Below are 14,954 nucleotides of genomic sequence, written 5' to 3' on the forward strand. Positions count from 1 at the left end.
GTTTGCTGGAGGCTTGGTTTGTTTAGAGAACTCGGTGTGCTTTCTAGGGGGCTGGAGGAATAGTGCATGCTTAATGTGACAGCATGCGCTATGACTAATTTATGAAACGGGTTTCTGTGCCGTTGTATGGATATTAGTGATTTATAACCGGACAAGGGTCAGAAATTGGAGTATCGATACAGGTCCCTAGATAAACATACTACACTACCCTTGGTGCAACAACATCAACTGTTGCATGGCTAAACACTTATAAGGTCCCAAAGGCGAGACCTATTGAAAGTTGCAGCCTTTAACGTTAGTTTTAAAAAATAAACTATGTTTCACTGTTGAAACTGCACAACTTTAAAAAGTCTGTTCAAATGTGAGGAAATGATCCTAAAATCAGAGTTTGGGGGACTAGTATTCTCCTTCGTTTCCTGTGCTGCACTGTTGACTTAATGTAGAATCAAATCAATGCACTTTGCGTATGTTTCAGTTGTCGTAAGAATTCCCATGAGGTGAGGAAGTGCCTACAATTAGCCATCAACATCATCCATATTTAAGCGACATCTAAAAGATTATAGTTGCTTATGTGTGACAGGAAGACAGACAGAGAAACACCCTGCCCCGATGTGCTCCTCTGCATGCTCTACTGCTAACAAAACCGAAACGTAGGCATGGCAACCGGTCTCTGGCATCCCCAGAGAGGGACAGCAGTACACAGTCGGGTGGATATTCGGCTTGCAAGTAGAGACATGGCACTTTTGAAGATGCATGCACTATAAAGACAATTGCCCCAGTATTGGAACTTTCATAGATTTCCATGCTTTTGTATCATTCCCCATCGTCAGAATAAGAGTCTCGGTAACAAAAATAACATAGCAGTAGGTACAAAAGAGAAAGAAAAGGGCCTAGGCCTCATTGCCTTTTGTAGCATATCCGCCTCTTTTTGTAAAAGAGACCAAACTAAGCATCAGCCAATCAAAAGAGCCTCATCCCTTAGAACCCTTCTGAAGAAACCTCAGAGCCTCAGATTTTTTTACCGCACGTTGTGCTTAGGGAGTCTCCTTTGAGCTCGGCTCAATCTTCTACTCTTTTGAGGTTTTTCTTCAGTTCCTTCTTCAGGATTGTTGGCTGTTCCTACCAGGATGTCTGATAAGGAGAAGAAGGCCCTTTTCAAGTCATGTTCCACCCGTGCCAAGAAAAGGCTGTATGTAGAGGACCGGCATAAGGACTGTATATATTGCCTGTACCCGGATCATAAGGCTGCCGACTGCAAGATCTGCCGCACCTTTTCTACTAAGACCCTCCGGGACCGTGAAGGTCGGCTCCTCACTTGGCTCCAGAAATTCAAGGCTAGGAAAGACACTGTGTCCAGCGACAGTGAGGACTCCTCTTCAGCTTTATCTTCTAGAAGGTCAGTCAAAAGGAGTAGGGTTTCCACTTCACCTTCTGTGGAGCGTCCAGTGAAGGCCTCAAAAAAGACCCCCGTGAGTCTGAGAGCCAAAGTCCTGTGAAATCTCCTCACCACGGTGTAAAGGAGAGAGAGGGACCATCTACGCCGTCCACTGTGATGAAGACTGCTCTAGCCTTCAAAAAGCCATCTTCTCTGTCATCTGTGAAGTCAAACAAAAGTTCCAAGTCGCCGACTACGCAGCAGAAGGCTCCGTCGACGAAGGCGTCGAAGTCCAAAGTTAAAGTGGTGCCGTCGACGTGATCGTCGACGGTGGTGACAGCGACGTCGACGGGAACATCGACGACAGCGACGATGAAGATTTCGTCGACTATGGTAACGACGACGGTGTCATCGACGAGTGCTTAGACAACGGCAACATTGACGACGGCAGGAGTGTCGACGGTCTCGACGACGTCCATCTCGTCGTCGGCAGTTCGTCAGTCGACGGTGGCTTTTCCATCGACGACAGCAAGTTTACCTTTATCTGCTCCATCGTTGATGGGACCGTCGACGATACTGTCGTCAACGGAGAAAATAACTATTTCTTTGAAAAGAATTACTCCAGACATGATGTCTCCAAGGAGGGTTACCCCCTTGCTTCCAGCTTTGTTGTTAGAAGAGGAAGATGAGGTTCTGATAATGATGATCAGGACTCGTTTGGGTATGCGCACAGTCCATCCCAACTGCTTGTTAAATGTCAGGACACAGATTCGGAGGGAGAGTTTCTACAGGAGTGTTCATATCAACATTCTTCTCAACTGCAGGGGTTCACAGGCCAAACGATGGTATCTGTTCCTACTTCTTTCTTTCAAGATCTCCATAACATGTTGCAGGATTACAAATCGAGGTGCTCTCATCCTGCTGCTATTCCGGCTACTCAAGCCTTGCCTACCCCTACAATCCCAGTGATCTCTCCAGAATTGCCAACTCGGGTGGTCTCTCAGCCACAGACACCTGCTCCACATGTACCTTCAACACTACCGGACATACAGGATGATTCCTCGGATGAGGATCAGAATCTCGATGACAGGCCTAAACAGGGCTTACAATGGGATGAGTACGTAATCCCGGACCCGGCGTCACCATGTCCAGACCTTGTGGATTCCCCTCCGGTGGATATCGGGGGGTTTCATAAGTTAATGGAGAGGGCATCTAGCAGATTCCAGCTGCCTATTGTCTTCTGTTGCCACTGAGTGTTTTCTCTATGACTTTAAAGAGCCATATAAAAAGGTTATCAAATCTATTCCTACTGTACAACATGTATGGGATGAAGGTCTTAAGGCTATGAAGAACCCGGCTACAGTGGTCACTGTCCTACCGCGCATGGAAAAGAAATATAAGGCGCTTGAGGATGGTCCGGCGTCTCTGAATGGGCACCCAAAACCAGACTCTGTGATTTCGCAGGCGGCACAGAGGAAGTCCCGCAACCCTTCAGCGCCTTTGACTACTCCCCCTAATAAAGAGGGCAGGAGACCAGATAACGCTGGAAAAAGATTCTCTTCAATGGCTAGTCTTCTGGTGCGGGCAGCTAATGCCTTGGCGATACTGGGCAGGCATGATCGCCAGTTATGGTGTGACCTTTCACCTTATTTAGATCAACTTCCCCAAGAAGCGAAAGGTGACGCAAAGAAGCTACAAGAAGGGGAAGCAACATCAGCGGAGGTAATCGATTGTGCCATGGACATTGCCACAACGGCTTTTCGCTCACTAGCTGGGGCGGCGGTTCTTCGTCGTGAAGGATGGCTCAGAGCTACTTGGTTCAGGCTGGAGGTCCAGAATAAGATCTTGGACCTTCCTTTCGATGGAGAGGCATTGTTTCAAAAACACATAGATGATACCCTCCAAGATATTAAGAAGGATACAGAGACAGCTAGGTCTCTTGGTCCGCTTCAATACCGGAAGGCTCCTTTCAGGGGTGCCAGGGGCAGGAGTACCACATACAGAGGCTCATACCAACAGCAGCGATACTAGTCATATGGATCAGCGTCACAACTGTATCGCTAACCCTATCATCCGAAACAGGGTCAAACCATGACTTTCTCAAGATCGAATACCAGAGGGAAACAGAACCGCCAGGGACGTGATACGTCCAAGAGGCAATAGCGGCGTTCTGGCTCTTCCTGCTGTGCGCACCTCCAGGACAATATCTGTAGGAGGCAGGGTATCACAATACCTCCGCAACTGGTCTCAGATAACATCGGACTGTTGGGTGCCCAAGATAATTAGAAAGGGTCATACCTTGGAATTCACTCAAACCCCTCCTTCTAAGCCCCTTGCTGCCATTCCGTCGATAAATCTGCGTCTCTTGCGGCTCGAAGTTCATCAGATGCTCCTGAAGGGAGCTGTGGAGCTGGTCCACTCATCTCAAAGAGGGAAAGGGTTTTATTCCAGTTTCTTCTGGTGAAGAAGACGCTGGAGAAATGGCGCCTTATTTTAGACCTCGGGGAGCTAAACACCTATCTCATTTCCCAATCCTTTTGAATGGTTTTCCTTCAGGATATCTTGCGTCTTATCAATCCAGGGGATTTCATGGCCACTCTCGATCTCGAAGATGCGTATTTTCACATACCCATTCACCCAGCACACAGGAGGTTTCTACGATTTACAGTAGCCAAGAGCCACTTTCAATTCAGGGTTTTACCCTTCGGACTTCGCTCTGCCCCGAGAAACTTTACCAAGGTGCTGGCACCGGTAGCAGCTTTCCTGCAGAGACATCACTTTCAGGTCTTCCCTTATCTGGACGATTGGTTGCTGAAGGCCCCGTCCAGGGAGGCTGCGAGGGAAACGGTCAACGCATGTACAAACCTATTCCAGAATTTGGGTCTTACTCTCAACAAGGAAAAATCATCTGATTCCGTCCAGGACAGCGCGTTTCCTGGGCGCCATCTTGGACTCAAATCTCAACAAGGCTTTCCCATCCTTAGAAAGGCAGGAAAAACTGCGAGCCATGGCACTGTTCTTGAGAAAAAGGTGTCTTCCAGTATGCCGTTACAAATCCCTTCTGGGGGTGATCTCCTGATGCATCCCTCTAATATCTCACTGCAGATTGCAGATGCGGCCTCTTCAAGAGCAGCTAGACACAGTGGAAGCAAGTTCATGGCTCATTCGACGACAAGGTGACAATCACTTTTGCAATGAAAAGAGCGGCCTTGTGGTGGACAAGACAGGAAAATCTTTCCCAAGGTCTATCCTCTATAGGCAATCCGTCTCCTCAAGTGGTGACAACGGATGCGTCACTGGACGGCTGGGGTGCGGTGCTTCAGGATCTTCATGTCGGCGGGCATTGGTTGCCGCAGCACAGTCTTCTTCACATCAACCTCCTAGAACTCGGGGCTATCAAGCTGGCACTTCAAGCATTTCTTCCTCGGCTGCAGGGGTCGGAGGTTCTCATTCGAACAGACAACACCACGGCCATGCACTACATAAACAAGGAAGGGGGTACCAGATCTCTTCCGTTGTCTCAGGAAGCCCAGAAGATTTGGGAGTGGGCTACTCTGCACGGAATAACGCTACAGGCAGAACATCTACCAGGAATTCTAAACGAAAAGGCAGACGGACTCAGCAGGCTACCTTTCGTCAGTCACGAATTGAAGCTGAACCAGGTGGACTTGGAGGAGGTTTTCCAACGATGGGGCAAACCCTCGATAGATCTATTTGCCACCCCGGCCAACAAGAAATGCCGGTTTTACGCAAGCAGGCTTCACCATCGAGGGTCGTTGGGGAATGCGCTTTCGATAGATTGGTCAAAAGCATTTGTGTACGCCTTTCCCCCTATTCCAGTGATCCCCAGGCTTCTCAGGAAGATCAAAGAGGAACCTTGCAAGATGATCTTGATAGCCCCTGCGTGGCCACAACAGTTCTGGTTCAGGGAACTTCACCTTCTGTCTCTCGTCCCTCCTCTTCCTTTGAGGACGATTCCGGACCTTCTCACGATGTCCTGCGGGCAGATTTGGCATCCGGATCCACACTCATTACACCTGACTGCATGGCTCCTGAGCAGCGAGAATTCATGAACCTTCCCATCTCGAATAAAGTGAAAGAGGTTTTGTCTCAATCTAGAGCTCCTTCTACAAATAAAACTTACCGTTTTAAATGGAAGAGATTTTACATTTGGTGCAGGAAGGAAAGTGTTGACCCCTTCATGTCTCAACCAAATCAACTTCTACCTTATCTCTTGTCTTTGGCTAAAACAGGATTGGCTCATTCATCCATAAAAGTTCACCTGGCAGCGATCTCTCGCTACAGACGCTCTGCATCTGGACCTTCTCTTTGGTCTTCAAGAATAATTAAACAGTTTCTCAAGGGCCTATTCCGCGTCTACCCCCCGGTGAGGCCTCCGCCTCCCACTTGGCATTTGAATTTGGTCCTCCAACAGCTCATGAAAGATCCCTTCCAACCGATTCATCGGGCAGACATGACATTTCTTTCGTGGAAATTGGCTCTCCTCCTTGACCTCACATCAGCAAGACGCATTGGGGAATTGCAGGCTCTCACAATTCAGGAACCTTTTCTCCAGTTCAAAGAAATACCATGATTTTAAGAACTAATCCGGAGTTCATTCCCAAAGTGCCTTCAGACTTTCACCTAAAGCAACCTGTAATTCTCAAGTCTTTCTTTCCTCAACCTTCAACACCAGCGGAGAGGTCACTCCATTCTCTGGATGTGCAGCGGTACTTGAAATTTTATCTGGATCGCACCAAAGAGTTTTGTAAGTCTTCACAGTTATTCATTGCTTTTGGTGGTCCGCGCAAAGGCCTTTCACTTTCGAAGCAAAGTATTGCAAGATGGATCTCCAGTGCCATTCTATGTTGCCATTCAACAGCGGGTAAACCACTGGACAGCATGATCAGGGCACACTCCACAAGATCTGTGGCTTCATCTACAGCTCTCTTTGCGGGAGTGCACATCAGAGACATTTGCAGAGCTGCAACTTGGAGCAGCGTACACACCTTTACGAAGCATTACTGCTTAGAAACCTTGACGCAGGAAGACACGGCTGTGGGCCGGGCAGTCCTGAGGAACCTCTTCCACTGATTGGTGAGCTTTCCTTACTATCCCTCCTTCCTATGTCTGCACATTTTGTATCTAATGTTGCTACTAATGGCTATTCTAATGTGTATTTACTTCTCTTATGAAAGTATGCATACTGAGATCTTTTTGTATTTACGCCACAAAATGTGCTTTATTGCTACTGCTAGCTACTCTGATACAAAAGCATGGGAATCTATGAAAGTTCAAATACTGGGGCAAGAAAACAAGTTACTTACCTGTAACTTTGGTTCCCCAGTATTGGTAACTTTTATAGATTCCCATTTGCCCACCCTCCTCCCTGAGGAAAGCTCAGCCTTCAGCAGGTGTGGTTACTGTTACACAACGGCTACGAAAATCTGAGGCTCTGAGGTTCCTTCTTGAGGATTCTATGGGATGAGGCTCTTCTGATTGGCTGATGCTTAGTTTGGTCTCTTTTACAAAAAGAGGCCGATCTGCTACAAAAGGGAATGAGGCCTAGGCCTTTTTCTCCAGACTGAGGTATCCATACATGATCTCCTCACCATGGCCCGGAACAGGAAGTTCCCTTATTTTGCTGCCGTGCACTTACCTGTGAATGGTTCTCGTGTGGTGCCTTCCAGTTCACTTGGTCCCTGGGCCTGATGTTTACATTTACACTGATTTTGCTTCTGTTGAAAGTCCTGCAGAAGGTGCACGAGGATTGAACAAAGCTGATCCTGGATCCCCTAGACTGAACAAGGAAGATTTAGTATGTCTATATGTTGGCACTTTGAATGAATTCTGCAACCTCTTCCTCTCTAGCACAGGGCGCTCGGATCCTTTACCCCAATCCCAAAACGATGTCTATGACAGTGTGGAGATTGACTGATGTCAACCAGAGTCCTTTTGTGTGAGAAAGTGACATCTTTCTTGCCTTGGTATGCCCCCACTTTTTTCTGAACTGCTGATGTGCTTGTCTGAGTGTGCCCTGGGTCCCTGCCAATCAGGTACCCAGGGCCTGTGTTCCTTCCCTAAAAATTGTGTTGAAACAAAACCCAATTGGCATCTCTGGCCACCTATCAGCCCCTAGTAAATGGTACCCTAGGTACCCAGGGCATGGTGACCAGAGAAAACCCCTAAGGGCTGCAGCACGTATTGTGCCACCCTTAGGGGCCCTGTACCTTAGTACCCACACACTGCCTTTGCAAGGTGAGTGCAGAGGTACAGAACTAAACAAAGAGTCAACATGCCACACATCCCTGTGTGCCATGCCCGCAAACCACTGCCCTGGCATACATCAGTCACCCCTCTAGCTGGGTGCCCTATGCCAGTGGTGTGGGCACAGGTGCATGAGCCCTGTGCCCCTACAGTACCCAGGGCCATTCCTGGACACTGTAAGTGCAGTTATGCCATTAAGAGTATATGGTGCTGGGAGGTTGTCATTACGAACTCCAAAGCACCATAATGGCTACACTGAAGACTGACAAGTTTGGTACCAAACTTCTCAGCACATTAAACCCACACTGATGCCAGTGTGAGATTTAATGTAAAATGCACCAGAGGGCATCTTAGAGATGCCCCACTGAAAACCGAACCTACAATCCACGTCTGGCTGAGTGGCTGCCACACAGCAGACATGTTGCTCGACCCCTGTGTGGAGAGGCCCCCGCTCTCCTGGGTCGGCAACAAAGCACATCCTGGGCGAGGTGCTATGTCTCCTCCCCCAGGATGGACAGGGGGAAGCATTAAAGGCGATACCGCCTCTGAGAGCTTATCCAGACCATTTGCTGTACCCAGCAACTGGCCCCCCACCCGTTATACCCCCACTCTGGCGGGAAAAACCACGTCAGGAAGGAGGGTGTGCCAACCTTTGCCAACTCCACCCCTCATGCGAAGGAGGCGAGGTGAAGCACGACCCCGGGCTCCGGCCATCTTGTAGATAGGGAGCCCTGCCCAATCCCAGCTAGGCTCCTGCCCCCCTCCCACAGGAGAGGAGCAGGCTAGGGGGTGTCCTCACCCCAGGACAGGGACCCATTGGTCCCTGCCCTTGCCCTACCTGTAATGCCCCTAAATTTAGTATTTAGGGGCTCCCTGAACCTTCCTTCCTCAGATCCCGATATCAAAAGAAGAAAGAAGATCAAGAAGAAGAAGACCCGCCACGCAGCTGCTAACAGGACAGCAACAACCGACTTGGCTCCAGCCCTACCAGCCTGTTGATCCTGGAACCTGCTCCTGCCTAATCCCGGCGACCTCCGCGGACAGCAACCTTGGGACATCGAGAGGACCTACCTGCTTTGACCCTCTCGAAGATTGGGACTCCCATCAGCAGAGGCTCTGCTGCAACAACCCACCTGGTTCCCACCAGCAAGCTCCGGACCAGTCCACTCTGCACCAGCCGAGCCCGGGCCGGTCCAACCCGAACCAAGACCACGAGGACGTCCCCCCGGCGACTGGGACCCGAAGTCCAGCTAAAGACTCTCCTCGACGAACCAGCCGACGCATGCAGACTCAGAACCAGGGGCCACCCCAACCGCGACCAGCCGAGGGTAAGCTTTTCCGACCCCCAAAGACACCCCTGCACCCGGCGCCCTGCGGCCCCCTGTGCCTCCCTTTGGGGTACCTACCTGTGCTCCAATATCCCAACTTACCTCTCGAAGTGCTGGTCGCCCCTGGAGAGTCACCGTCCCCGAGCCTTTGTTCCTTTTTCGAGATCCTCTTTGGATAACATTGAGAGCCCGACGGCTCAAAAGCACCCTGCACCCAGCCGCCACAGTGCCGCTGGCTGTGACCTCTCTGTCCTATCTTACTTCCCCCCCCCCCCCTTGCCCTGAGCAAGTGACCAGGAGCCCATCTCCCAGAGCCGCGTGGCCTGCTAGCCAGCCGCCACCAACCGAAGGCGCCCTTACCTCTTTGGATAACATTGGGCCTACCTACCTCTGTACCCGGCCGCCCCTGTGCCGCTGGGACTGAACTAACTGTACTCACCTGACCCTTGGGGACCCCTGAGTCTAAGCCCAGAACCCTAACTTCACCAACCAAGTACTCACCTGGAAATCGGTAATTCACTTACCTGCCATTGGATAACATTGACCCATTTTGACTCGAAAATTTTCTAAGTGTGAAGTTTTGAAAAATGAAAATATTCCTATAAAATCAGCCAAAGTCCGAATTCGAAAATACTCACCTGTGATCAGGAGAGAAGCCAGTACTGTACCTTTCAGCCCAGTACTGAACCGCAAAAGTAATTCCTAGCGGGTTTACTAGTAATCTGTATTTTCTCCATAGGAACCCATGGTCTGCTTTTCTATGAAATTTCTTCTAAGTGTCTACTTTTGAAAACTGCAAATATTCTTTAAAAATCATACGAAATACTGAAACGCAATTACCTACCTATTTTGAGCTGAGCCCCCAGTGCTGGCCCTAGGAGACTAGTGCTGGGTTACAAAAGTAACAAATTCGTACTTTACCTGTAACCTGAATTTCCTCCCATTGGATAACATTGTCAGAATCACCTTCAAAAGTTTCTAAGTGTGAACTTTTAAAACAGCTTTATATTTAGGAAAATTCATCACAGTAACTAAAACTTTTTTGCTAATCTGGTTTCAGATTAGACCCCAGGACTGAATCTAAGATCTAGTCCTGGAACTACCAAAGTAATCCATACAGTAATCAACTGTACTTTCCTATGAAAACCCATTGAGCTCCATGCTAGAGTGTGTTTAAGAACTGTGCTGCTCATTAGCTATCCTGTAATTATTGTGTGTACAAACGTATTGCTTCTCTGCAAAGTATTTACATGAGAGTACTCATACCTTGAAAAGTATATTTTTATAACTGTTGGTTCTAAAAATAAAACAACAATATCTGAGGATATAAAAACAATTGGCCTGGAGTTCAGTTCTTGAGTGTGTGAAACCTTTTGCTGACTGAGTGTGTACAACAAATGCTTTACACTGTCCTCTGGTGCTGCCTTACTGCTCGACCAAGCTACCACTTTGGAGAGTAAGGTCAGTTCTGACTTTAACCTCTGTTATACCTCTGGGGTTGGTGGACTCTATACACACTGTACTTCCTTCTAGTCCAGTGTATATATAGAGCCACTTTCTCACATTTTGTCTTTCTGCTGACATTGTGCAGAACCACAAGTGGTTGCTAAAACACCTGGCACAAAATCCTTTTATGTGAGTGCTGGAACAAATGTATTCAATACATCCGAAGGCCTAAATCCTTTTCAGTCCTACCTCTCCAACATCCTATGACTGAAGTAGCTACAGTTAAAGGCTATTTAGCTGCCCTGTCAACCTTTATGTATCTTCCTGATCAGCTGCCCTTGCTTGGACTGCCACTAGTGGCAGGTTTTTCGAAAAGGTTTACATGCCTTGTTTCCACACTCTCCATTCAGTGGTCCTCAGTCAGATTTAAAACGTGATCCCTTTACTAATGGCATCCCCAATTGAACCAATGCACTGGTGTCAAGTTTGACTGGCTCTTTATCTCTGCCTATCCTTACCACCCTCTGTGGTGCCTGCTGTTCATATTGGCCACTCCATTACCCTCCATCCTTCTGCCCTCCTCGTCATCCCACCAAAGAGGCAAAGGAGCTGCATAGACTGGACGCCAGAAATGTTCTCTATTACTAGGATCACACTCCACAGGTCAGAGTGGGTAATAAACTCTTTCCCGGGCTTTACTGGAGCGAAGAAGGGCAAGGCAGTATCCAAACAAACTATTACATATTGGGTCATCCTTTTCATTAGGATCAGCTAAGTCTTATCAAAGAAAGACCTTCCAGGGTCATTTGTGCCCACTCTACTACTAGAGCGGCGGCTGCATCCACGACTCATCAGAAGCATTCAGATGGCTGGCATCTGCTTGGCAGTCACGTAGTCATCATTGCATACTTTTGCCAAGTACAGTTGGCTCAAAATGAAAGCACGCAATGACGGGTACTTTGGCCTGGCTTTGTTGCATCACTTCCTTTGATAATCTGCGCTACTTGATTCCACCTCCCAGATGGTATTGCTTTGGGACTCATTCATAAGGGAAGGAATCTTCAGGATGATGAAAATATTACTTTGAGTAATCTGCAGGGAAATCATGTATCCCCCAAACTGTACTTACCAATCTTCTTCGGTGGTTCTCTGACTCCCACTGTGCCCCTTCCACTTCCCCTAAAAATCAACAGACTTTTTGTGAATTTCTGGGACAGTTGTTTTCTACAACTGTGAGACTTAAATGTTTATTCCATGAACATTTCTCTCAGCAGAAGGTTATCAAAGTGTACCTTTGGAAACCATATTCCTGGGACATCTGTTTACAGTTAAGTAATGTTTCAATTTTACCTGGGCGTCTTACATTTTTCGGGCTGCGAAATAATGTAAGGTGTTTTATTGCGATATTGTCAGAGTTCTAAACGTACAGGTTGCATGAATGGATAGTTTGTGACTCGTTGGTTATGACTGGCGCCTGCATAAAATATCAACCCAAGTTGATGTGATCCATTTTTTTCTATCTTTTTCATGCCTTAGCCATGTCAGACTGCCGATCGAGTGTGCAGCTGCTGTGTGATCATGGGGCATCTGTAAACGCCAAGGATGGGGTAGGTCCACTTGTCTTTGCAATCCCAGGGTGTGCCCACCATAAGGATATTTCTGTCCCATCCCCAGCATTGGCTCTTGCAGGAGCTGCTTTGGTGTCATGCTTAGGTTATGCACTCCCAATGTTCATTTGTTGACATTCCTATGGTGGACTGTTTTTGTGCCAGAACCATGGTGTGCTCTGTTAGTGGGGCTTTTGTTTCTGATTGGAAGGTGGGCTCTCTGCTAGGAACTTGTTTTTTTCCATCCCTGTGGTAAGCTGTCTGGGTTGCATCTCTGTACCAAGCTCAGTGTGTTGGTATTCATGGTTCTGCTTCTGTCTAACCAAGCATTCCTTCTGATTCACAGGATGGGAGGACACCTCTGGTGCTGGCCACACAGATGTGTCGTCCTGCAATTTGCCAGCTGCTGATTGATAAAGGAGCCGATGTCAATGGCAGAGATAAGCAGAACAAGTAAGCACTGCAAAGATTTGACACAGCCTCGAACTTGGAGTCCCAACAAGTTTTTTAAATGTTATATTTATTTATATGAGGGACTTAACTAGTTGTGTGAACACGGGAAAGGATAGGCAGGAGCTGGTTATCTATATTGTGGAGCGATTATGGCATTGATCTGTACTGCAACTTTAGAGACAGTACTTAGGATCTGCTTTGAATGTCCTGAATGGAACAGAGATTGGAAACATCTAGAATGTGGAATAAAAGAGAGGAAATTGAAACAGAGGAAATGCTCCTTTCATGATCAAGAAACCCACGCCATATTTATGCCACCGGACCACCGTTAGTGTTGGCACTCAAACTTGGTTGCAGGTAGAGTCATTTCCGTTTTGGGGTGAAAGGTTTGCAACCCCTGAAGTCCAGACCTTGGGAATCAACCAAGTCTGTTGTCTACTTTTTTTTTTAATTAAAGATTAGTCTCTTCGAGAAGAATGCGGCATGATTGTCACGCAATTAATTTACTGCAGATGTTCCACCTGTGCATCTACCCCTCAAAGATGTTACTGGCTCCAACAAACTCAGTAATTACACCACATATGTACATTGTAGACCGACATGAGAACGCCTCTAAAGCAGCCTACTTCTCCCACCTCCTTAGTTACGAGACATCAAGAGTATCCGCGATTATTAATTTGATAGTGCTGCAACTCGATCGAAATGTGATGAATCCGTTCTGTACCAATTAGTTAAACAAGCCAGTTCACGTTGAGCTTCCTCTAACGGGAACCTCCCATGTATTTGTTGGAATTGTTTCATCATCGAGGATTGAACTTTTTTGTAAGAATCAGTAGATCACTGCTGCTAAAATTCTGAAGTAGTAATTCATTTCTCAAGTTTGATCCTAGCCCTCCAAAACTAGGCAATATTTGGTGGATTAATTTCAAACTCTTTCATTTTCCTACAATTCTGTTGCATAATTCATGGAAGTCATCACAATGGCTAGCGAGTTACCTGCGTAATAATGAGCCAGATGTCCTCAATGGGGTGAAGCACCTTCACCCCGCATCCGTGAGTCCGCTTGCTGTCACAACCCGGTTGTTACAACGACCGCGTTGTGACAACGCATACCATTACTCCGCAAGTCATTACAACGACTTGCGGAGGGGGGGGAGAAGGTGTTGGATTTAAAATCCAACACCTTCCCTAAAGTCTGCACAGACTGGAGTTGGAATAGTAAATTTTACTATTCCAACATCCAGCGCCCCCACCTCCGCAAGTGGTGGTAACGACTTGCGGAGTAATGATATGCGTTGTCACACGCTGTCGGTGTTACGACCACGTTGTGACAGCATGCGGATTCATAACATGCGGAGTGAAGAGTCATATTCCCTCAATGGTGGTTATTTTTCTCTTACATTGAGTGGTATTAGCTGTTGTTGAAATTTATAAGATGTATTTCGTTGGACTAGACATTTTTACATGGTTTTAAAAAAAAAATTGTATTTTGTTTGCAAACAAAAGGAAACAATCCATAACAAAATTCAGGTACAGTCATGCAGTGTCGTACTTTTTATATATAACATATATCAAACAGTACACATTTACAGCCAAATTTGGGCCTTTTGAAAACACATCTTTAAAAAGCCCACATACTTGTTCAGCGGATTTTTGCATGTTTTTAAGTATCAAATGTTTCCCTATTTTAATATTGTATTTCATATTTCTGTCTCCCCTAACTTAAACAGCTGTATCTTAATCGTATTTCTCTTAATTTGTTAAATTTAGAGGTTAGGTAGAATTGATTAATTTCTGTTCAAAACACGCCCAGCCAGTATACTCTCACAGTTTGTAGCAACCCATTTAAACTCTTTTCATCCAAAATCACAATGACGCTGTTCAACTGAATGTAGTGCATATGGATATTTGATAGAAACATTTAGCATAGAAATCCATGTCTTTAATTCAGTAACATATTCACCGTACTTTTTTTGCTTCCCTTGACCAAAACGCTTAACATACTCTCAAATGGCAGTGTAGGTTCCATTTACTCTGGCTCGAAGCACTGCTAAATAACCTACATCGGAGTTGTCTGCTATGTAAAATTGGTATTTCTGGATACCACCTTTTTTTTTTTTTACTTTCCAGGAATTCTCTGTTCTCTGTTCCACAGTAACTTCGTAATTTAGTTTAAGTATATATGTTAGATTGTAGCAAAACTGTAGTGATTCATTAGCATTAAGTACAGCTATGTGCAGTTGAGAAACGTGCCCCTTCTCATTTTAATTTGATTTCAGAGCAGTTAGTTCGTGCTGGAGTAGTTCGCATTTGTTTAAAAAAACGTAAACAAAGGAATACTCAGCATTTAAAAAAATGTGTACAATCAAAGACTGCACCAGCCACAAGCCTTGTGGTACCTGCAGCGCTCTGATCTATATACGTCTGAGATTTCCATGAGGTAAGTGAGTTGATTGAGGTAGTTGGATGACTAGTTCA

General features: G+C 46.6%; 1 protein-coding gene across 4 annotated transcripts in view; it reads left to right on the forward strand.

Moving 5' to 3' along the window:
- The window catches only part of UACA (uveal autoantigen with coiled-coil domains and ankyrin repeats), a 369,235-nt gene that overhangs the window by 293,195 nt on the left and 61,086 nt on the right, over positions 1-14,954 (forward strand). For all 4 annotated transcript variants that reach the window (XM_078682980.1, XM_078682983.1, XM_078682984.1 and 1 more), the window contains exons 6-7: positions 11,953-12,023; positions 12,370-12,476. In XM_078682980.1, the coding sequence (XP_078539106.1) occupies positions 11,953-12,023; positions 12,370-12,476 (178 nt within the window). The remainder of the gene's footprint in view (positions 1-11,952; positions 12,024-12,369; positions 12,477-14,954) is intronic.

The sequence above is a fragment of the Lissotriton helveticus genome, chromosome 3_1 (assembly GCF_964261635.1).
Source record: "Lissotriton helveticus chromosome 3_1, aLisHel1.1, whole genome shotgun sequence".
NCBI classification, from domain to species: domain Eukaryota; kingdom Metazoa; phylum Chordata; class Amphibia; order Caudata; family Salamandridae; genus Lissotriton; species Lissotriton helveticus.